The 13283-nt window shown below is 45.0% G+C and overlaps 3 protein-coding genes across 3 annotated transcripts; 1 reads left to right on the forward strand and 2 right to left on the reverse strand.

Annotated features, from left to right (window-relative positions):
* Positions 1-885: 885 nt before the first annotated feature.
* On the reverse strand, positions 886-2583 carry F5891DRAFT_944318 (uncharacterized protein; the record flags this gene model as incomplete). The annotated part of the gene is made up of 5 exons (XM_041374535.1): positions 886-1625; positions 1655-1753; positions 1806-1995; positions 2056-2252; positions 2304-2583. The coding sequence occupies 5 exons, from the start codon at positions 2581-2583 to the stop codon at positions 886-888; spliced, it is 1506 nt and encodes a 501-aa protein (XP_041230613.1).
* Positions 2584-5387: 2804 nt separating this feature from the next.
* Positions 5388-5976, reverse strand: F5891DRAFT_918631 (uncharacterized protein; the record flags this gene model as incomplete). The annotated part of the gene is made up of 2 exons (XM_041373749.1): positions 5388-5791; positions 5838-5976. Coding segments are annotated over 2 exons (543 nt in total), but the record flags the coding sequence as incomplete, so codon positions are not given.
* A 445-nt stretch (positions 5977-6421) lies between these two features.
* F5891DRAFT_976609 (uncharacterized protein) lies at positions 6422-7516 on the forward strand (the record flags this gene model as incomplete). The annotated part of the gene is made up of 7 exons (XM_041376631.1): positions 6422-6469; positions 6570-6723; positions 6744-6806; positions 6842-7053; positions 7252-7263; positions 7397-7408; positions 7436-7516. The coding sequence occupies 7 exons, from the start codon at positions 6422-6424 to the stop codon at positions 7514-7516; spliced, it is 582 nt and encodes a 193-aa protein (XP_041230615.1).
* Between the last annotated feature and the right edge of the window lie 5767 nt (positions 7517-13283).

Consider the following 13283-nt stretch of genomic DNA (forward strand, 5'->3'; position numbering starts at 1 on the left):
TATCCGAATCTCGCCCAACAATGGCTTCCCACGCCCCGCTGTTCTTACTTCCACACCATCGACGTCGCTGGGCGGTATAGCCAATGATCGTCAGCAATATAAGTGGCTGGGCACTACTCTAGCCATTGCTCTAGCCCTTCTGCAAGCTTACTCTCTCGAAATACTTCCTGGATCTTGTCCTATCGACCTGCCTGTCGTGTATGCTGTCCTCATTCCTTCCCCCGTCAGAGGGCGCTCAGACCATGCTATCACTTATGTCCTGTGGGGCGGGTTCTTCCAGGCTCAAAGGCCTCTCTAAATCTGTCATCTCCCACCATTTCAGAGGATGGAATCACCAGTCTCGTGTGTTGATGGCTGGCAGGCAAACCCAGTGCCTCGAGGCAGCCGCAGTAAGTCGCCAGGCTCATATTCAAGGTACATACTGTAGAACATTTCCTCGCTGTTTCTCACTCATCATTTCCGCACAGAAATGTCGGCTGAGGACTGCGAGATGGTTGAGGACATGATGGACGACTATGGTGTGAATATTGAGCCGTTACCCTATGATTTTCCCTACTGTTCTCGCTCTCTTCTCGCTGTTTCTGCGCCAAGAGTGAGATAACCATGTTCTTTCGATGTGATTACCCTACTGGAGTTTATGATGTTACCACCCACTTATGTTCTTTTGCGAAGTTAATAAAATCAAGCAAAACATATGTTATCACTACTACGTGTCTGAAGGTTGACTTGTCAAAGTAAGGAGTGAAAAGATTCGAAACAATTGAAGTTGAGAACATAGAGCGGCATACATTCAGTAGCATAGTCTAAATATTCAAAACAATTGAAGGTGAGAACATAGCGCGGCATGCATTCAATAGAGTAGTTTAAATATACGAGGCAAAAGTATCAGGACGTAGAGCTGAATATATCACAGTTAGAGAAGTTAAACACAGGAAAGTCAAGACCACGGCCAACAGATGATGGCACAATGGTTGATGGGCCATCCTGGGGTATGGGGCCAAAGATTTGGTCTAGCTTAGCCAATGCAGCTTCACAGTCGAAGGGAGGGCCATTGGAGGTAGAGTCATTGAAGATAGAATCGTCAAAAGGTGGAATGTCGAAGTTAGAATGTGAAAGAGCAAGAGCGTCGAATTCGTTGCTGGACTGAGTACTGCCAGGTACATGAGGGGTAGGGGTGGTGTTGGAAGTGCTATCAGACGGCTGATGAGGAGTGTCCTCTTCCTCTTCCTTGTCATTTTCCTTGTCAGTGTCTTCGATAGTTTCTACACTCTTGTACTTCTTGCGGCTAGTCGAGTTTCCATCAGTGGCTGCTGGCCTCTTACGTTTCTTGCCTTTGTCAGATCGAATCCGTCGGCGAGTATCTTCGATCTCACCACTCTCGAGCTTCTTGTTATGCTCTAGATGGATTTTCTCAAAATCTTCGTCAGTCAAAGTCTTCCAACGTGTGGTACCCAACTCCCACTTCCGAAGGAGCATCTCAAGCTCAGGGAGGGTGCTAGATACCTTGCTGAGGTTCGCAAACGGAACACTTTCGGGCCACCCATCTATGACAACTTGGTAATGTTGAACAACATTCCGAAAATAATAAGCCCATTGCATCTTGGCATCGGAGTCGCCAGTGACCTCTCCTATAATACAGTGTAAGTGAATGTACCAGAAAAGAGGAGGAGGAACTTATGAAGAGTGCGGTTGATAATGTCGTGGATGGACAAGCATATGTCAGAGACACGTTGTTTGTGATTTTTAGCAGCCCCTGGATGTAAATTAACATAGAGCGAGAAGAACAAAGAGCCACAGCCACGAACCTCTCATGCCTTGGACAGCAAAACCTTCCATTTTATTAATCAAATCTTGATTGTCGATACTCATCACAGACTGCATGAAGTGTTGTACACCTTCTGTTGCAAAGGTTATGCCTCGGAGGGGGAGATCGGTTGACCCATGCGTCACATATAGAATAATTTCTGCACCTGTGCGACAGTTCAAGCTATTGAGCTAGTTATTAAAATTACCATTAGTGAGACTACAAGATGAAAAACAGTAGGGGACACGTACTTCATTTTCAACGGCCTTTAGAGTTTGAGTAATATCGTTGATCTTCGACTTGGTGGAGGTGCGGAAACCAGTCATCTTTGTCAACTTCTGTTCGGCATACTCCTTGACCAGGTCTTGTTGTTCTTCCTTTGAGAGCGTATAGTACTCGGCCTTATGCTCATGAACAAGCTGCTCGAGTGCGCGTCTGCCTTGGTCACCTGTAGCAGATACAATTAGTGAATGAATAGTGAGGGAGAAACTGAACTAACGATTCTCACTGTTTTGGTTTTTTTTCCAACAGAACGCATTCCACGCATTCAGCTTGGAGCGCCTAGAGTGAAGTATTCCATGACCAATGTACAAGTCATTCTGCACGCGGCGAACACTTTTATGGTGGGCTGAAGCGATGGTCTTCGTAGCATCGTCAATCTGATTCCAAGTGTCATCAAGTGCAACCTTGAACTGATGGGACTTGGTCCGTCGGTTGGCGTTAAGCATGCTGCGTGCTTCCTTACTCAAAACGACCTTGGGACGGATGCGAGGCTGCATCTGAATGCGCCTCAGGGCATTCTTGTTGTTCTTGTTGGTGTACAAAGATTGAGATGACATTGTCTATAGAAAAACAACAAAGGGAAGTTAGTGATCAGAAGTCCAGCTTGTGTTCGAATATTTAACACATGGAGACATTGACTTGTCCCCCCGATCCACGATTTATGGTTGGGCCACATCGAAATGACATGTTGCAAAATAAGATTCCGGCATAATCTACAAGATGATAAACAATCTAAAGAGGTAAAGCATGCATAAAAACACTAGAATACCAAGGCATTTTAAAATCACCGAGAGAATGGAACATTGACGCTAGCAGCCAGTTACTTTAGCACTAGCACTATGCAGGCATAGATTTGAATTGTGAACCTTAACAATCTCAGGGTTGAACGGCACACCTTGAAGGTCCGCAAGCAGTGCCCTTGACAAGAGTGCAGCTTGTTCATAAGGCAGGTCCCATGCCTGAGCCCTCAAGATGGACTCCCAATGACTGCTGTGCACAGTTTGGATTAGCAGACGTAGCTTGGGTAAGACCTCATCACCCAATTTGAAGCGATCTAGAATGGCGTCTGTATTGGGTCCGATACTAATGAGTGGTGGATTAAAACTCGTGGCATCACGAGCGAGTTCCCGCTGAGCCGAAAAGGTTGGGCCAGGGTCTCTATCGGCAACAAATACTTCTGCTTGCCGGCGTTGGCGAATCTGCGAACGTGGAGTTAGATTACTGGTCTTGGTGGCAACACTTGCTGCCCATTCAACACCCTCACGAATCACTGCAGACAGCAGCTTCTTTGAGTCTGCGTGAGCAAGAGACAAAGTTTGCAAGTTCTTCACAAAGGTCTTGGGTGCTTGCGCAGAGCACATGATATGGGCACTGGTGGCAACAAGAGGTGCAGGGAGATACTGTGGTCCATCGGTACTAATGTTAGTTGCGGGGACTTCAGAACTAATCAATAATTGAAAAAACAACAACAGAGGGACTTACAGTGCTTCGGCGGTTTGATATTTTCTATGTTGCAGCGCTTGGTGAAGCGCTGCAGATGAGGTACTGCGAACTCTTGAGAGAATGATTGCACTAATACAGCAACATCTCCCCCTATCTGCTGAGGTACTTCTTGCAACTCCTGAGGTGTGATGTACAGGTCGACACCAATTTGTTTGGGAGATATTGTCGGGCCTGCTTCAGAGCCTGGACATCGAACAAGCAAAGATATGCCACCATCGAGACGGTCCTGCATTGCAATCTAAAACATATAAGATTTAGCTGGGAAAATAATAACTTTACTCACCGCATCAAATACATCCTGTAGTGTTGCATCAATTAGTTCTTTGCAAGAGAGAGTTCTCCCTGAGTTCGGCTGTTGAGCAGTAGTAGAATGGAATGCGATGTAGGATGGATGAAGTCCACCAGGTGTCTTGGTTTGATAGTGAGTACCATCAACGTGTGCGTTGTGCCTAAGCAATGCCCTGGCAGCAGCCTGGCGTTCGTTGTTGCTGAAACCCTGCACAAATGTCGAAGAGTGTAGCATAGCAAGATCAGGCATGGTGAAACGGCATGAGCTCATTGCAGACTCTATGGTAGTGGGAGAAGACCTGAGAGTGCTACTAGCGGATACAAAGATTTGTAGATGAATATAAATGGGCTAAAGGTGTTAGATAATGCAGATTGAGTAACATTGCAAAATATTAAACTGTGAAGACTCTACCTTGGAATTCGCAAATGGCCTCATTTTTGAATATGTCATAGCATGAACAATCATGAACAGACCAAGATGTCTAAGTTGAAGGATAAGACAGGAAGGGCTTGTAGCATCAATGATGGGTGGAGGACATGCGGCAAGTTGCAATGTGCAAGGCGTTACTGGTACTGCTGATTTGGGAAGTTGGATTCAAACTTCAAATCTCACTGCCTGAGATCAATCAGTTATTCTTCAAAGGCATTCAAAGGCATTCAAAATGTCTTTGAATGTCTATGAAGAACCTTTGGACCAATGTCAATCCAAGTCTTGCATTTACAAAGAGAGATCACGCAAGATTTACATTTACTACTGCTTGATTTGAATTATGGCAATCATACTATGTGAAAGGGGTTGATCATGCCAGTGTCAATCATACTGGCATGCATGCGGAAGCACAGCTACTCTATATATCATTTGAGATGGCCGCTCTATTGGTTCATGACACACTCGTACTGTGCGGTAGTACTGGGAGTCGTTAAAGTATGCTGGGTGTATTGGTTCATGACACACTCGTACTGTGTGGCAGTACTGGGAGTCATTGAAGTATATTCAACTATAATAACTACATGTAAAAAGCAGTCAACTAAACACGTCAGTCAATGATGGAATGTAAAAAATCGGCCATATCCTCCGTTGTCATGTCATGCTCCTTGCGATCAATAGCATCCATGTCAGTATAGTCAGAGCTGATGATCGCACCAATGTCATCAACATTCTGCGTTGCTGCTGTGAGATAAATTAGCTTGAAATTGTGCGATGAGAGAGACACTTGCCTGACTCTGGATGATTGTTGAGAGTTGTCGAAGTATGCTGGGCGGCAGTCGTTGAAACATGGACATCGATGTCATCAACATTCTGCATTCCTGCTGTAAGATGAATTAGCTTGAAATTCGTGCAATTAAAGAAAAACTTGCCTGAATCTGCATGGTCGTCAAGAGTCGTTGAAGTATGTTGTGCGGCAGTTGTTGGAATACGGACACCTACACCCCTAACACCTGAGAATCCATGGAGGCTCTCGATATGATCTAAGCGATAGGAATGTACTGCATTGATAGCAGCACATGAACGCCAATGGTGCTGCAGCTCGCGAGCAAGTCTTGGATCCGAAATGAGTAGATCCTGGATGACAGCAGTTGTTTGAATTTCTTCAGTGTGAATGGCAGTGCGTAAGCGGCGAATTTCAACATTAAGTCGCATAACTTCTTCATGAGCTCGAGATAATTTGAAATACTTAGTAGTCGCTTCGCGATGGGCTGGTTTTGCCCAATTGTTGGTCCGAATATCAGTGCGTGAATGGCGTAAAAGATCAAACTCGCCAAGAAAGCTGTAGTCAGCAATATCTTTCCATGAAATCTTCGGACGCAGGGGATTTAGAGCAACTGCCTGGATATTGTAGCGATTGATTGCATTTCGGATAGCCTCAGAACACTGTTGCAGGGCCTTGCTGATCTGCTGACGTAGCTTATACCCTATAAAAATATGTCAACAGATTTTTAATCGCAACTCGCAACTCACCTGTCCCTGACAACGACAGTTTAGAAAGCTCGAATAATCGCATGACTACTAGGCACTCCAACTCATTGAGTGCAGTGCAATACTTTCCAAGACGTGCCTTCATCTTAAATTGGCTGTATTCTGGCCCGCCTATCTCCCATCATGCTTCCACAGCTAGCTGTATTTCTACATGTGCCACTAGCGCTTCAGCATGCTGTAATTTTGCATATGAGGAGTCAACACAGACACGAGCTTGGGCGAGTGCTTGATTGATCTTCTCCAAGCTGCCAGCACATCAGGAAAAAGGGTTATTGCTATAATAGCTCATATAGCACTATATATGAATATATAGTGTCTATAGACATCATAGCATCTAAAGCAATCCCCCCCTCTATAGAGAGGACATATAGTCACATATAGTTAACTTGTGTACCCAGTAGCACATATATTCAACTGCCAAAATTTGGAGGCACCTTGATTTTTTTCCCCTAGTTCACTATATTTGCATTTATATTCTAGTCAAAACACCAAAAAAGGAAAAATTCAAGTAATATTTCAAGTAACTACTACAACAGATGTAAACTACTAACTACAAAAGAGGCAAAATGCAAAAATTAAGAGAGGAGGAGGAGGAGAAGGGCAGAAGGCTACTAGTATAAGAGGGAGTCAGACAGAGAGGAAAGATAGGAAAATTAAAAGGGACTTACTAAATAGCCAAAAATGCGAAAATTGGAGAGGATGAGCCTATAGTAGGAGGAGGAGGAGGAGGAGGGGCTAGAAGGGGTGTCAGAGAGGGAAGAAGAAGAGGAGGAGGAGGAGGAGGAGGAGGAGGAGGAGGAGGAGGAGGAGGAGGAGGAGGAGGAGGAGGAGGAGGAGGAGGAGGAGGAGACTCACCAAATACTCAAAAGTGCGAAAATGAGGAGCTAGAAAAAGGGGTGTCAGAGAGGGAAGAGGAAGAAGAGGAGGAGGAGACTCACCAAATACTCAAAAGTGCGAAAATGAGGAGCTAGAAGAAGGGGTATCAGAGAGGGAAGAGGAAGAAGAGAAAAAGACTTACCAAATACCCAAAAATGCGAAAATTATTGAGTGGTGGGAGGAGGAGGAGGAGGGAAGGAAGGAGCTAGGAGGAGAGGGTCAGAGAGGGAAGGAAAAGAAGAAAAAAAGACTTACCAAATACCCAAAAATGCGAAAATTATGGAGTAGAAGGAGAATGAGGAGGTGGGAAAGGAAGGAAAAGGTGGGAAAAGACTTGTGGTTGACCGCACTTTTGCTTATATAAGCTGTGCCAAACAAAGCCACATCACAAGACTTAGTGAATTTTGACTTGGTGAATTTTCGCATTTTGCTGACTTGACCGTGGGAACATTTTCTGATGAAAATCAAAGTTATAGCCCTTGTCAAGGAAAGTCTATCCATAGTCTTATGACATCAATAGGTTAAGATCCTAGTGAGTTATAAGCAAAATACTCGAAAGTGGACAGTTCAAGAAAGCACTTTGACCGTGGGAACATTTTCCGATGAAAATCAAAATTATAGCCCTTGTCAAGGAAAGTCTAGCCATAGTCTTATGACATCAATAGATTAAGATCCTAGTGAGTTATAAGCAAAATACTCGAAAGTGGATGGTTCAAGAAAGCACTTTGACCGTGGGAACTTTTTCCGACGAAAAGCTGACTACAGTCAACTATAATCAACTATAGTCACTGATTTAGATACATTAAATGAGCAAATATCCTTTTTCCTAAAGAGTCTAACTATAATATCATTCAAGTTGCAACTATAGCATACATATATTCAAATATAGCTCATTGTGGCTCTATTTGAATATAAAGCCAAAAATGGCAAATCCCTTTTTCCTGATGCAGTGATGCCGGTAAGGGCATTATTGGCTGTGTGGCGCGCTGAGTCCCAATTGGTCCTAATATTTTCAAGTTAGATACATTTACATAGCAAAATAACACATAGTACTAACCTTCGTTCGGCTAGTTCATCGAGCGCTTCAACATAGCGTATACAGATCTGGTCTCTTGCAGGTAGCTGCTTCAAGCTATCAAGATAGGCGTGTTCTTCCTGGAGGTAGCAAGGGAAGTCTTCATCAACAATATTCAGTTTGGCTTTGATGGCAGTCAACTCAGCAGTGAGGATTTGAACCGATTTAAGAGCTTCTCGATAGTGGTTCCACAGAAAGTTGCCTAACGGACATTAAATAACTTCATCATCGAGGAACAAGGTTGGAAAGAGCTTACTAAGAGTGGCATATTTATCATCGTTCCAAAACTGTAAAGTGTTGTTCGATCATCTGGTGCTGGTGGAACGTGCTTGCATGTCGGGTGCCACGAGCAAGTGCATTTGATGCTGAAAATATATATTCGCAGCCCTCTCCTTTGCTGTGTCCAGTTCCCGTAATATATACTGGATGCCAATCAAGCTGACATTTCCAATTGTGAGCATGCCTGTGGAAGGCACCGACCATGAGACGAAAGCCAAGCTGGTGCGCTTGTGGCCCCAGAGAACTATTACCTAGTGTTTTTGTAAATGCACATCCAATATCATAAGCACAAGCTCTGTTCTTGCCATAGACAGCAAGGAGCTTATCGAGAATGGCCAGCGGATATTTCGACCTAATATATCAGTAAAGCTTAGTTGACAAGTAAAAATAAACCTACAATTCTCCGCTTCGGATCATGTCGCAAGCTAGAAGTACGAAGCGATGACGACATGCAGCTATGAAAATGCCTGATTCATCAAATACCGAGAACATCTTCTTGCATACTTCGGGGCCGGCGTTTTTCCACCAATCTGCACAGCTGAATGAACCAGGGTTGATTTCAACTGCCAGATCATCCTCCCAATTACTGCCTTCTTCTGGCGCCACCTATACATCATATTCAGAGGGTTATCAAGCAATCGATGAACACGTACCGCTCATGGTTGGACTTCACCATTAAACTTGTTTACAGTCCCAGGATCGATCCAAAAATCAGAGCGAGCCTTATGAGAGTCTAGTCGTGCACTCATCCCATATATTGTAGAGTCCCACCTCTTCAGACTGTTGTTGCCGTCGATTGACACGAGCCAGTCGAATTCCAGTTTAGGCTCGTCCTCGAGTACATAGAAACATGCTGGGCATGAGTTGAGAAGGCGCCAATGCGGAGTATTGCATTTGAGGGCTGTGCAAAGACGCTGATCAACACGATGAAGAATTTCAACATATGCATCAAAAGCAGCTGATAGTTGCATGGTGAGGTAAGAGCGGTAAGGGATCTGTGAGAGCAACTTTATTAAAAGTTACATAATTACTGAGGCATGTACTTACATCATGAAGAAAGCAGAGCGTTTTGCACTGTGCTTGAAAACTAAATGTTGGACACACTCGGTGTGTCTGGCGGTATGCAGCTAGAGTTCGCAGAGATATGGCGACACTCGGATGCAATGGTGCACAACCGATATAACCATGGTATATTAACGTTTCGTTGGGATATTTATGAAAAGGTTGTGATTGAAGAGACGAACACTTTCGCTCTGTGTACAAATAAATTAATAATCACAAACAAGGACGTCTATACATACTAAAGATGTCAATGAGCTCAATATCGCTCAATGAAACATGTTGAGTGTCGTCCAAAATGTCTGAAGGTGATGGTGCACGTGTTTCGTCAAGGTGGGGCATGCCATTGCCAGAGTCTCGGTAGCGGTAGTCTAGATATGCCTCCACCAGGAGATCCATTTGAACGTTCCAGTGATTTGTTTGATTTTCGATGCGGTCTGTGCGAGTGCGAGGGTCTACATAGTGGCTAGAATTGAGTGTTGTTAATGTGATCACGCAGATAGTGAAGGAATAACACTTACAATCCGCTGATGCCAGCAATTTCATGCGCAAGACCTTCAAAAGCCTCATATTCGCCTCCCTCGTGACTCAAGTCCAAACCCTCTTCGCCCGGGGGTGCTGTGTAGGGTAACAGCTCGATATTCACACCATAGTCGTCCATCATGTCCTCAACCATCTCGCAGTCCTCAGCCGACATTTCTGCACGGAAATGATGAGTGAGAAACAGCGAGGAAATGTTCTACAGTATGTACCTTGAATATGAGCCTGGCGACTTACTGCGGCTGCCTCGAGGCACTGGGTTTGCCTGCCAGCCATCAACACACGAGACTGGTGATTCCATCCTCTGAAATGGTGGGAGATGACAGATTTAGAGAGGCCTTTGAGCCTGGAAGAACCCGCCCCACAGGACATAAGTGATAGCATGGTCTGAGCGCCCTCTGACGGGGGAAGGAATGAGGACAGCATACACGACAGGCAGGTCGATAGGACAAGATCCGGGAAGTATTTCGAGAGAGTAAGCTTGCAGAAGGGCTAGAGCAATGGCTAGAGTAGTGCCCAGCCACTTATATTGCTGACGATCATTGGCTATACCGCCCAGCGATGTCGACGGTGTGGAAGTAAGAACAGAGGGGCGTGGGAAGCCGTTGTTGGGCGAGATTCGGATAAATTGGGGATGTTATGGACAGTGCCGACAGTGAGAGAGGGCAGGACATATAGCCGAGGACCGCTTACTCTTTTGGGTGGGCTGGCTGGTAGGGATAGAAGGTAAAAAGGGCCTTTGGGGCAGGACTTAATGCTGGTGTTGGAGTTTGACTACATCCGAGCCTAATTAAACTTGGCGAGACACATATTCACCAAGCTTAATAAGGCTTACTTATTGGGAAAGCCAGGTGGCCACGTCAGTGCCGCGTCACAGGCGCGTCACAACCGCGGCAGGCACGGCAGGGCCACGTCAATTTCACCTGGCCCTTAAAGGGTCCTACTTGGTGGAATCATCGGATGACCGTGACACAGCATGAGTATCAGTGAATTGACGAGTCCTTGAAATGGTGGGGGGTTAAGAGTCTCAGATGCATCAATGAGATCTAGAAGCAGGAGTGAATTGAAACTTGCATCTAACGTTCCAGGCGGCAAACATCTCTCACTCCTCGACTTTCCCATTCTGTACACTACTTTCCTTCGTTGGTACAGTAGAGATATCCAGGACATTGGTTGAAATATTGTCAATGTCAAGACATATATATATAGCAAATGACTCGAATAAATACTACGACGAAAATATTGCCTAAACCTGTCTCTTTGACACCTATTCTGTGACACTAAATAACCACTTGAGCACCTCAACGAGGCTTGGAATAGAAACAAAACAAAAACAAATTTCCTGTGCTCCCTGCAAGCACTAGACGTCGACAATGGTTCGCGTCAACTTCACCGAGCATTACACACTACTGCCGGTCGATATATGCACACGCTCTTGGAAGGCGATTGAGGTCATGCCGGTTGCTGCGTCGGAGTCAGCCACGAGTTTGGCATTATATTCTCGAATGCCAAGGATCAGGCGTGGTCCTAGCACGAACATCTGCACGACCTCCAAAATCTGAGACATGCCAGACAAAGTCTGATATTCCAGGAGGGATTGGCTCTATAGAAATGATAGCCAGTGGTTACATGCACGTGTAGAGGTAAGTGAAAGATCGACATACCGTTGATAATGTTGCAGAGAAAATCATAGAGAGTTCGAAGCAAGAGACAGCAACAAAGCTATCATGTCCGACCCTTCAGTGGAAAAAAGGACAATAATCACAATATGAACTTACCTCGCAAAGTAAAGCACATGAGTTTTCATCAACACCGTAAAACAGTCCCCGATAATCCCTCCTGCCGAACGTAATCGCAGTTCACGGAAGTGCTTCACCGCAATCCAGACTGCGAGACATAGTGCGAGGACCTCCCATACAACGGAGAGTATCCAAACAGCAGAAGACAGAGCTGTGAGATCTCCTGTATAGCTAATCGCGCACTGGTAGGTGCCGAAGAGAATGGATACCTCTGGTATCCAACAATGAGCCCTATGCACGTTCGTTTCCATCCATAATTAAACGCACCTCCTGAAGTATGCATCGTTGTCATTGTGGCGGCCACTGCACCAAAAGTGTTGACAGCCAGGAAGGCGACAACGAGAAATATTAGGATCTTTCTGGATCTTTGATACATGGCATGCAACCGAGTGATGATGATGACTTGTAACATGTTTCAGTCAAGTCGATATCACTGATGTCTCGCAAGCGCAAAGCTCACCCCACAGCAACGCAGATACCACAACACTCGTCCAAACCCATATCATGTACATCATCCAGCCTGACAAATCCGGTCAGTCACCAGTCTCAGGTAGCACACACACTCAATAGACTCACATCTTTGGTAGTATAGCGTGGCAGCCATTAGTGGACTGAGAAGTCAGCAAAGAACTGCACTCACTGCTACAGAATACCGCGGTTAATTTGATGGGAATGGCAGGGATTTATACAGAAGACTCACTATATCTGTCAGCGAGATGGTCGGAACACCGCCTGAATGCCGTTGGTCAGAAGAAGAGAAGACTGTGAATGTGCTAAGGATACATACCAGCCATGTACAGACTCATTATAAGAGATAGACGATTAGCACAACACCAGATGTTTAGCCTTCCGAACATACGCAGCAGATAGGATCCCAAGGTAGCGTACCTAGTAGGATACTTTCAAGTCAGCACAAAATGGCAACTACAACAAACGAGCTACATACACTGAGGTACATAACTGTCATGAGCGACCACCGCTGTCTCTGTAATTAAGTGTACTTTCATGTATGCTCCTCTGGAATAAGACCGTACTCACCCACACCAATTCGACCTGCAAAAAAATTATTAGCAAGACGGGTTCCGGTGATGGTATTGAAATACCTCTTGTCCAAATGTTAGTGCTGAAAAATACTTGTGAGACATCATTAGTTCTTTAATGTTATCATGCTCACCCCAATCATATGTTACTGCAATGAAAGCGGCAACTGCAAAACCGAAGCCAAGGTCAGATTGAGACATCAGCTTCGACATGCGACTGCTCTCTACGAACCTCCAAAATAGCTGGCAAAACGATATACATCGATGGTCAGCCACCAAGTGGGATCATTTGAGACTATAGTCATATTGTTAGAGAGTGGGTGAGAGGTGGACTTGGTAAACGTATAGCGGTGACATTCGCGCTATATGTAGGTATGCCAAGTACTATCCGCGCTCGCTATATTTTGGCAACCGAAGTATCATCAAGGTAAATATTTGTGCACTCCAGTTGCAGCTGCGGTTCTTGCATTCTTTATATATAGAAAATTGATGAATTTGTTCCTTGCCTAGAGTGTTACATTATAACTCTTCGCAAGCAGACGAGTACGAAATTCGGAGGTACAATAACTCGTTAGCATGGGATAACGCGAAGAAAGGAACGGTACAAACTTGAGCTTGATCAGTAGTTGTTCTGAGGTGTTGACATGGACGCAATAGATAGGCTAGATTCCACTTTGGCAGAAGCAGGGCCGTGTTGGCACCAAATGTGAACACATTTCGTAACACAAATATCACCGATTTCTGGCCATGCTATGGCGAT

Source organism: Suillus fuscotomentosus (assembly GCF_016647785.1).
Source record: "Suillus fuscotomentosus strain FC203 chromosome Unknown F5891scaffold_8, whole genome shotgun sequence".
In the NCBI taxonomy this organism is placed as follows: Eukaryota; Fungi; Basidiomycota; class Agaricomycetes; order Boletales; family Suillaceae; genus Suillus; species Suillus fuscotomentosus.